This window comes from Euphorbia lathyris, chromosome 6, assembly GCF_963576675.1.
Source record: "Euphorbia lathyris chromosome 6, ddEupLath1.1, whole genome shotgun sequence".
NCBI classification, from domain to species: domain Eukaryota; kingdom Viridiplantae; phylum Streptophyta; class Magnoliopsida; order Malpighiales; family Euphorbiaceae; genus Euphorbia; species Euphorbia lathyris.
This window is the reverse complement of record NC_088915.1, coordinates 76,641,025-76,652,116: the sequence shown is the minus strand read 5'-3', so window position 1 is coordinate 76,652,116 and position 11,092 is coordinate 76,641,025. Positions and strand designations below refer to the sequence as shown.

Genomic DNA, 11,092 nt, shown 5'->3' with positions numbered 1-11,092 from the left:
TAAGAATAACATCCCTCTGAGAACTCAGTACCAAGGTACTCAGCAGAGATGGAATCCCCAGCGAAAAGTCCAATGTGACTTTTGTGGGAAGAAAGGACACACCACTAAGGTGTGCTGGCACGCTCAGCACTGGGGTGCTGACAAGTCAGTGAAAAATCCTAAACAGAAGGTCAGCTGTGACTTCTATGGAAAGAATGGCCATACTGTCCATATATGTCGCCATAAAATAAAATATGATACTATACCTGTTGCACCTAACGAGTCAGGACCCAAAAAGAATTGGGTACCTAAAAGTAACTAGTTACAATGCAGGTAAGCCTGAGATGTGCCGAGAAGTCAAAGATGTGGTATATTGACAGCGCATGCTCAAGGCATATGACGGGTGATGAAACTCAATTCACCACGTTTGAGCGTAAACGAGGAGGGAGCGTAAGTTTTGGAGGTATTGTTGTGACTTGGTCCCACTGGGCGTGCCAATTTTTGTTTGGCTCTTTCGTGGGAAATTGCGGGCGTGCCAGATAATTATAGTATTATCAAACTATGGAATGAAATTGAGTGCGCTTTCTAACTTCTAATTATCAAAACGACTGTATGGAATAAAAGAGACTGTAAAATTCCAACGATTCGATTATCAAAACGATACCGACCTTACAGAAACGATTGAACAACAAATAAAAATAAAAATGTACTAGAAGCTTGAATGAACTTTAGATCTGAAAATTGAAACTAAGGGAACAACTGAGAAATCTAAAGATGCTGAAGTCTAAGGATAATTTGCTAGAGTTTTTGCTTGGGTTTGTTGAGTTGTTGAGTTGGTTCATTGTTCTCATCGTGATTTCTTCCTTTAATAGACGTTGAGGTAATTGTTGAAACACCTTTCCACATAATTTTGATTTGACAAAATTGTTTAAGTATAAATTGAAATACATATTCTAAATACACTAAGTTTAAATGCTTTGATTTATTCTACTAATGTGTTTGTTCAATGTTGAGTTAAATTGTTTATAAAGACACAAGAATTAAAAGGCCCAAGCCTAATACAAGTGTCAAAGCCCAAGTCAAATAACTCAGTACAACTCGGCCCGTGTTTGTCAAAACGTTGTCACTTTGGACAAAACGCAACTCAGCGAAAGAAGGATCTAGAAGACATTCGGGAACAACTTCAAGATGAAGCTGCTGAGTAGACTCGACAAAGCGTACAAGACAGCAGCTGGCTTAGGAAAACTTCCAGATAAAGTATTTCTACTTTGGGTAAAGTTCAGACGACACAGTATGCTGTCCAGTTGACTTTACCGTAAAAAGAGAGACAGTCTGCTGAGCTGACCGAGGACAGAAGATACACAAATCTGATTGGCCGAGGGCTCTGAGCAAGTCAGGATGACAACGACAGGAAGCCATTTTCCTCCAACGGTTATTTCGAAATTTGAAATGACCAATGCCCAGATGTCTCTATAAATAGTGTCATCAGAAGCTTCATTTCACACAGAACTTGATCAAGCCATTACGCTGACCAACTTTCTACACAAGTTCTGCAACCAAAGAAGCAAAGCAAATCTTACACTACATTTCATATATTTGTGTAAAAGTCTAGAGTGATTATTTTAATCGTCTAAAGTGTCTTAGCAAATCATTGTATAGGACAAACACTTATCATTTCTAGAGATTAGAAAGGAGAGGCTGAGTACTCGGTTATATTACTTAGCGTGAGATTAGGATTGAGTAGAGGTATAAAGGAAGGTACTCTTGTTATACTCAATTGCTAAGATTGTAAAAGGTTTGAGGCTCTACCTTTAAAGAGCTCAGTAGAGGATTCGAAATCTCGAAACGTGTTCCGGGGACAGGACGTAGACTTAGAAGAAGCCGAACCTGGATAAATCTGCTGAGTAAAGTATTTCTTACCTTTAACTCCTTATATATATTGCTTGCTTAAAATAACCAAAAACTGGCCAAGTAAAGAGGTCAAGTTGAGTTGTGCGTGTTGAACATCTGAGCTCAGGAATAGACTCTAAGTGCTATCTCCTGACTCAAGCTAAGAAACTGACCTAGTCACCAGTTGACTAAGCCAGTATCTTGATGTTTACTCAGCGCCGCTGTTAAAACCTTTTTCCTTAGAAAAAGAAGTCTGCCCTAACTGGATAAAAAAAAGTTTAAATAGTTCCTAACCCCCCCCCCCTTGGAACTATACTTGCAACCCTACAAGGGACCAACAAGTAGTATCAGAGCTTAAAAGCTCACTGTAAAAGGTCTAACAACCTTGAGCTGATCCCTACATGGGCGAAAACAGCACTCGGTTTCTCCCTGGAAACCAAACAACTCAGATATTGCCTGAGGGGCTGTCCATTACTAGGCCTCCCCTATTCTTCGGGTCAAACTATACCTTCTGGAAGAATAGGATGAAAAATTTCATTCAGGATACAAACATGAGTGCCTGGCTATCTATAGTCCAAGGCCCATTTGTACATGTCGAAGTTGTGGCTGGCCAAACAGTTGTAAAAGCTGAGGCCAAATGGACATAGGATGATCTTAAGAAGCTCCAAAATCACGCTTCCGCTATCAATATGCTTCACTGTGCGCTCGATGCTGCAGAATATAATAAAATCTCAGGTTGTGAGTCAGCACAAGAGATCTGGAAAAAGCTGGAAGTCACCTACGAGGGAACCAATAAAGTAAAGGAGTCCAAGGTGAATCAGCAGATGAGACTGTACGAGCTGTTCGAGATGAACAATGATGAGGGCATTTCATATATGAATGCAAGGTTCACCAACATCATTAATGAGCTCAAGAGACTTGGGAAAATCTTCACTGAGGAAGAACAAGTCAAAAAGATGCTCAGGAGTCTTCCTAAAGACTGGCAAGCAAAGAAGACAGCTGTTGAGGAAGCTCAGGATTTAACCACCTATAAATATGACGAACTCATCGGCTCGTTGCTGACCCATGAGATATCTATGAAAAACTTTGAGGTGAAGGAAAAATCTGAAGACAAGAAGCAGAAATCCCTTGTCATGAAAGCTGACTCCACTGACGGGAGCTCAACTGATGATGAGGAGATGGCTATGTTCACAAGGAAGATGAAAAGGCTATTTAGGAAAAATGACAAATACTCTAAGAAGCCTTACAAAAAGTTTGATAAGTATAAAGCTGACTCAAGCGACATCAAATACAAAAAGGACAGCTCAAAGCCCATTACATGCTTTGAGTGCCATCAAACCGGCCATATTAAGTCAAGCTGCCCCACACTGAGGAAAGACAAGAAGAGCGGTAAAAAGGCAATGGTGGCTACATGGAGCGACAGTGATGAGTCTTCATCTACAGAAACTGAGGTCACCGAGTCAGCGAAGATATGCTTCATGGCTGATGAACTTGCTGAGTCGTGCGTCTCTGAGCATGCTGACCCATCCGTTGCATCAGAAGACGAGGAGCAATCAAATGAGGTAATTTCTCTTCCCCAGCTCAGAAACGATATGGTTAATGCCCTGAGTGATCTCTACACACTTGTTAAGAAGTGTAATAAGAAAGTTAGAGCACTCAACAGGCGTTGTGACGAAGTGGAAGAGGTCAAACTGAGTGACCTCAGATTCCTTCTTCAGGACAATTCAACTCTGCATGATAACATGAAGATCATACATGAGTCTGTCTCTGAAGTCCAATCAGTTTCAAAGAAACTGAGAAAGGACGTCACAATTATCCAGAACCAACTAAAGGTTCCAAATAAAAGAAACAGTCCTCTGAGAACTCAGTTCCAAGGTACTCAGCGGAGATGGAATCCCCAGCGAAAAGTCCAGTGTGACTTTTGTGGGAAGATAGGACACACCACTAAGGTGTGCTCGCACGCTCAGCACTGGGGTGCTGACAAGTCAGTGAAACATCCTAAACAGAAGGTCAGCTGTGACTTCTGTGGAAAGAATGGCCATACTGTCCAAGTATGTTGCCATAAAATAAAATATGATGCTTTACCTGTTGCACCTAACAAGCAAGGACCCAAAAATAATTGGGTACCTAAAAGTAACTAGTTACAATGCAAGTAAGCCTGAGATGTGCCGAGAAGTCAAGGATGTGGTATATTGACAGCGCATGCTCAAGGTATATGACTGGTGCTGAAACTCAGTTCATCACGGTTGAGCGTAAACGAGGAGGAAGTGTAAGTTTTGGAGACAACAAGAAGGGTAAGATAGTAGGGTCGGGAACCATCGGAGGTAATCCTACTATTGAATCTGTCTCCCTAGTCAGCGGACTCAAATATAACTTACTCAACGTAGCTCAGCTATGTGACAATGGGAGAAAAGTTATATTTGATGCTACTGGATGTAAAATATATGAGGGTAAAACAAATGAGTTAAGCTTAACTGCCCCTCGCATAGATAATGTCTTTATGCTAGACTTAGAGAAAAAGTTTTCAAAAACTGTGTGCTTAGTATCAAAGGAAGAGAATTCCTGGCTATGGCACATGAGACTTGGTCATGTAAGCATGGACCTCCTGGCCAAACTAGCAAGAAAGCAATTGGTTGAGGGACTGCCTGAACTTAAATTTGAAAAAGATCAATTATGCCACGCTTGCCAATCTGGAAAACAAACCAAACAATCTTTTCACAGCAAAAATATTGTCTCAACTAAGCATCCGTTAGAGTTACTACACTTGGATCTCTTCGGTCCAGTCCAGCCGCTGAGTCTGGGTGAAAGAAGATTTTCCTTGGTCATTGTAGATGACTTCTCTCGGTATACGTGGGTCATCTTGCTGACCAGCAAGGATGAAACCTCTGAGACATTTTCAAATTTGGTTAGAAAAATACTAATTTACTTAGTTTGATATAATTAAAATTATTACTTGATATAGTTATAAATAATTTAACTCTGCCTATGAGGGTCACTTGGTGGCCTTTACAGCGGATCCCAAGCCCGGACAAAGGAGGAGGGTTGCGGTAGGTTTGTGGCGGCCAGCGTAAAACTTAGCCACATCTTATGACATGAACCAAAATATAAATATCGTTGGGGCGTTCCCTACTCAGCGACGTGCTGCACTTTCTAGACCCGGGTGTAGTGATAAATGTGTGAAAGGGTTGCTAGGTCGTCGCCCCGAAGCGGCGCGCCACCCCAGGACTCGGGGGTGGTGTCAAATATGCAAGGGTTGCGGGTAAATAAGCTAGTCGTAGGGGTAGGGGTAAGGGTAATAGGTTATGCTTTGGGACATGGAACATAGGTTCTTTGACAGGAAGATTAGCTGAAATTGTAGATGTTATGAAGAGGAGGAGAATAAATATAATGTGCCTACAAGAAACCAAGTGGGTTGGAGCCAAGGCTAGAGAGATAGCTCCTTGGGGTTATAAGCTTTGGTACTCAGGAAAGGATAAGGGTAGAAATGGAGTAGGTATTCTTATTGATAGAGAGTATATTGATGATGTAGTAGCGGTGTCTAGGAAGAGCGATAGAATTATGAGTGTTAAGCTAGTGATAGGGGATGAGGTTGTGAATGTCATTAGTGCATATGCGCCACAAATAGGATTAGATGTGTCTATAAGACAAGCTTTTTGGGAGGACTTAGAGGAAGTGGTGCAACAGGTTCCTAGGGATGAAAAAATGGTACTGGGGGGTGATCTCAATGGACACGTGGGTTCTAGACGTGATGGGTTTGAGAGTGTTCATGGAGGGTATGGTTTTGGAGATAAGAATGAAGCAGGAAATGATATTTTGGAATTCGCATTAGCCTATGACTTGAGTATCATAAACACATGGTTTATGAAGAGAACATCCCACTTAGTGACTTATCGGAGTGGCGGTAATGCGAGCCAAATTGACTTCTTCTTAGTAAGGAGTGCTTGGATAAAGAGTTATATTGATTGTAAGGTGATCCTTGGTGAGAGTACGACAACCCAACATAGAGTAGTGGTGCTTGATTTTCGAAGTATGAAATGTATAAGAAAACAAACACCACAAGTAGAGACTAAGATTAAGTGGTGGAAATTGCAAGGGGAGAATCAACAAAAATTTATGGATGAGATGACCAAAAAAGATATTTGGACTTGCAATATGGATTTAGATATAGATTCGATATGGACTAAGATGGAGCATAGTATAAGGGAAGTAGCGAAGGAAGTTCTAGGGGAATCTAAAGGTAGCATGCCACCTGGTAAAGACACATCTTGGTGGACAGAAGAAGTACGACAAGCAGTAAAGAGTAAGAGAGAATCCTATAAAATATTGGAAAAATGTAGGAGTGACGAGAACTATGAAAAATACAAAGAGGCTAAAAGGAAAGTAAAGAAGGTCATATGAGATGCTAGAGCAAAGGTGAATCGGGATCTGTATACAAGATTGGATACAAAAGAAGGGGAAAGAGACATATATAGAATTGCTCGGATGAGAGATAGGAAGATGCGAGATCTCGGAAAAGTTAAATGTGTTAAGGATGTGGACCATAAAGTCCTAGTTGGAGATAAGGATATCAAGGAACAACGGAGGTCCTATTTTGATGACTTATTTAATGGAGATCGCCAACAAGATGTTGGAGATATAAGTATCCATCATGATATGATAAATCATGAATGCCTGCGGAGAATTCAAAAGGGTGAAGTCAAAATGGCATTAAGTAAGATGAAGTTGAAGAAAGCAGTAGGACCTGATGGCATCCCTATTGAGATTTGGAGATATTTGGGAGAAAGAGGAATCGAATGGTTGACGACGTTCTTCAACAAAATTTGGAGAAACAATAAGATGCCATCAGAATGGAGGAAAAGTATCTTAATCCCTTTGTATAAGAACAAAGGCGAAGTCCAAGATTGTGCCAACTATCGGGGAATCAAATTAATGAGTCACACTATGAAACTTTGGGAGCGAGTGATCAAACAAAGGCTAAGGAGGACGATGAAGATCTCGGAAAACCAGTTTGGCTTTATGCCGGGAAGATCAACTATGGAAGCCATCCATCTAATGAGACAATTAATGGAGCACTATCGAAATAAGAAGAAAGACTTGCATATGGTTTTCATTGACTTGGAGAAAGCATATGATAAGGTACCAAGGGAAGTACTTTGGTGGGCCTTGATAAGGAAAGGCATTTCGCGGAAATATATTGACATCATAAAAGACATGTATAAGGGAGTATGCACGAGTGTACGTACTAGTGTTGGGAAGACTGAAGAGTTTCCTATTACGATTGGAGTGCATCAAGGTTCCGCACTAAGCCCATTTCTTTTTGCCATCGTTATGGATGAACTAACAAGTTCACTTCAAGATGGTATACCATGGTGCATGCTGTTTGTAGATGATATTGTGTTGGTTGATAAGACGAAAGAAGGAGTGGAGAGGAAGTTGGAACTATGGAGACAAACTCTAGAATCTAGAGGCTTTAAGTTGAGCCGAAGTAAGACAGAATATTTGGAGTGTAAGTTTAGCGGCCATAGGAGTAGGGAGGCAGGGACAGTCACCCTAGATGGGAGAGTTGTTCAGGCCTCAGATTGCTTCCGGTATTTAGGATCTATTATCCAAACGGATGGAGAAGTAGATGGAGATGTTGCTCATAGGATTAAAGCTGGTTGGTCGAAGTGGAAGAGTGATACGGGTTTCCTTTGTGACCCGGACATGCCTAATAGATTGAAGGGAAAATTCTACCGGACGGCAATTAGACGAGCATTGTTATATGGTACGGAGTGTTGGACAGTAAAACACTGTCACATCCATAAGATGTCGGTGGTGGAGATGCGTATGTTGAGATGGATGTGTGGTCATACGAGAAAGGATCGGGTGCGTAATGAAATAATTAGGACAAAAGTAGGGGTCACATCTATTGAGAATTAAATGAGAGAAAACCGACTAAGGTGGTTTGGCCATGTGAGACGTAAAGCGCTTGATGCGCCGGTTAGGAGAACCGAAGAGTGGCAAAAGGATGTAGTGGTGAGGGGTAGGGGAAGACCTAAGCAAATTGAGGAAAATATGGCAGTGGATAGGACGGAGTGGAGGGAGCAAATTTGTGTCGCTCACATGATTTGATTTCACGGTTTTATATGATGGTTCATGTTAGCCGACCCCGAATTATTTCGGGACTAAGGCTCTATTGTTGTTGTTGTTGTTTATAGTTATAAATAATTTTTAAAAAATGAATTTCTATGTAAATTTTCCTTCATATTAAATAGGCCGGTTGAAAATATAAGTATTAGCCCCCACTCCGTCTTATTAAACAGGCCCAGTTTTAAAATATATATGTAGCGGTCCTATTCTCAATATTTACGGAAATGTGTCGTACTAGTTTTTGGGAGTTTCCGTTTCCAAAAATAGAAACAAAATATGGAAACGTTACTAAAAGAGGTTTTTTCGTGCAACCTAGCTCGTAATTATCCAACAAATGGGAGTTGCTAGGATTCGATATTTGAATACTTAGAATCCTTGACTACTTAATCTAATACGCTTTGATAACATGTTAACAAAAAAAAAATTAACCTGATAATTAAAACATAAATAATAAATTTCATTATAATCTATTACATGCTTGAAGTTTATTGGAAAGTATACCTATTCAAGTTTTTCTGATATTGTAGGAAGAATGAGCTACCTACATCAGTTGAGCCAGCTAAAGTTGAGGAATCCTTGTTGGGTATTGTCTAAATTCTAATTTGATCCCAGAAATTCTGTCATAATCAGATTACTTTAATTGGGTATGTGACATATTTAATAAACTTCTAACCCATGAATTTCATGTAAAGTTGTAGTCGTTTTGCATAATTTATAATTATCTGCCACCAAACCGAATCGAGCCGAGCTTTATCTCGTCAAAAATTCCAAAATGATATAAAAAAATAAGAAGACAGTTGAGGCATTGTTCTTCTACCTGTAAGAATTCCATTGTCCACTTCTATTAACAAAACATGAGGAAACTCCAGCATCTCAATATACAATTTTAACCCGATTAGAATCTCAAAACTACTCAAATTTCTACATACTAGGATATGCTATTAACAAAACATGGGGAGGGGAGACTCTACCATCTCAACATTCAACTTTATCCCAATCAGAATCAGAATCAGAGTCATGCTGCTTTAAACATGCAACTTCAACAATAACATGCGGGGAAGCTTTCTGAATGCGTGACAATTTCTTGCAAAATTGATGAGCAAAAACCATCCCTTGTCCAGGAGCTTCAACTAACACTATTTTCTCCAACATCCTAGCATTAGTGAATAGAAACCTAATAAATCTGAGCGTATCCTTATGTTCACCACCACCATTACTCCATAAATAATGGAGGCCAACAATCTCAACAGTTTTTAGATGTGATACTAAACTATCAAATACACCCTCTTTTAATTCTGAGTACTTCTTTCTTATCCTCGTAAAGCTTTGGCTTCCCATCTGCAGAAACAATTTGTTACGCCCAAGAATTGACAGAATATCACAAAGTAAATAAAGATATATTCTTATAGTCTGATATGTGTCTACTGAAATTGAATTTGATCAGTCACAACAATGATTCTCTTATGGCATTATCAGAAGATATTGGAATGAAGACCAAATTATTCAAAATTGATTTTAAGATTATGTCACACAAACTTTACCAGATCAAAACGTTTCTTTGGATGCAGCTGTAGAACTAATTTCTCAAGTAAGGAAAATATGAGTTGCGAGATAGGGAGTCCAAGGTGTCTCACTTCCGGAAAAGAATCAACCACAGTCAAGCATTTGTTGTTTAACAATAGAGTTGATTCACCTCTCACAGCAGCAAGTGATAGAAACTATAAGCATAGAACAAATGATTATTTAGAAATGATATTGTAATATCAATTTCAAATACTACCCAATATATCTTTTGCAAGGAAATGAAACACAAACTACTAGTGAATTCTAATATTTGCTCTGCTTTAATAACAAATATAAATAAGTAAATTACCATCAAAAACCAAGGCCCAAGTTTTAGCTCTTCAACATGTTGAAACTGCAAAAGAAACTCCTTAACCCATTTCAATTTCTCATTGCCGAGATAATGCAAGCCTATATCATTCCCAAAATTCAAAGTAGCACAAACTGAAGATGGCAAAGCCTTAAACTTAAGAGACTTAAACCACACTTCCCCCAACATATCCAATTTCTCCAGATTAGGACATGAGATTTCAATAGCACTGGTGTGGTCTCGAGATTGAATCATACGAAACGTTTTTAAAGATTTAGAAGTAATGACAAGATCTTCAAACCCTTTGCAGTTGCACAATTCCAAAAATTCAATCACAGGACTACCAGACAAAACATTTTCAATCCCTTGATTAGGTAAGTATGCATAACCTATATGCAAAGCCTTTAGAGATGCCCAATTTACTTTCCCCTTTCTTGGTGTAAAAACAAAACCATGTGTCTTCAATTTAACCAAGAAAACATTCTTGAATAGGAGTCGAGGCAAGTCATAGTCCTGGAGAATATTTTCATTGTCTTGATTTTCACATTCCACAATGAGCTCTTTCACATCTCTTCTTGTGGCGAAACGGATCCACCTAGTAAATTTATGATGCAGCTCACCCATATATGAATCGTGCGAAATGATGACAAATTTATTGATTTTCCAGAAATTATAGAAACTTAGGGCATCATCAATGAAATCGGAGAAGTTTTGAATAGACATACCATTGGATTTGAAAATGAGAATTGGAAGATAGGTCCATTGATTTAGCCACCTCTTCGACAAAATGCCCGTCCTAATTGCGTTTTTAGTTGAAGCGTCTTTAGTTGAAGGGAGAAATGAGAGAATGTGTTGGATGAGGCAATCGGGTAACTCACTGATGAAATCTTGATCATCTTTTTCGACGCACTTCAATCTTTTGTTCTTTCTTTCGGCAGTATCATCAATTGAGTTGTGCTTTTCGCCTTCATTTCCCTCGCTTACCACAGTGGAAGCTCCACTCCTTTCCGCCATTGATACGTAGACAGTCAATACTAATAGGTTTAGGTAATTTGTTATCTATTTTGATTTTAATTTCTGTGGAAATTGATGGTAAAGTGCATCACTAATATAAATTTGGGGTAGGCATAGCAACTTATGACTAAATTTAATAGTAATTGAAATATGGCATGCAAATTTTTGTTTGCAAGCTTCATTGGTTCCCTTAATTTTCAACGTGTC

The 11,092-nt window shown here is 39.3% G+C and overlaps 1 protein-coding gene across 2 annotated transcripts; it reads right to left on the bottom strand.

Annotated features, from left to right (window-relative positions):
• Positions 1-8,816: 8,816 nt before the first annotated feature.
• On the bottom strand, positions 8,817-10,945 carry LOC136232017 (putative F-box/LRR-repeat protein At3g28410). Of its 2 annotated transcripts, XM_066021053.1 has the most exons (4): positions 10,597-10,770; positions 9,872-10,466; positions 9,540-9,716; positions 8,817-9,336 (listed from the first exon to the last, which is right to left on the bottom strand). In XM_066021053.1, the coding sequence occupies exons 1-4, from the start codon at positions 10,632-10,634 to the stop codon at positions 8,974-8,976; spliced, it is 1,173 nt and encodes a 390-aa protein (XP_065877125.1). In that variant the 5' UTR covers positions 10,635-10,770; the 3' UTR covers positions 8,817-8,973. The 2 variants fall into 2 exon arrangements, with proteins under 2 accessions (XP_065877125.1, XP_065877124.1); XM_066021052.1 differs by having other exon boundaries at positions 9,872-10,945.
• Positions 10,946-11,092: the final 147 nt, after the last annotated feature.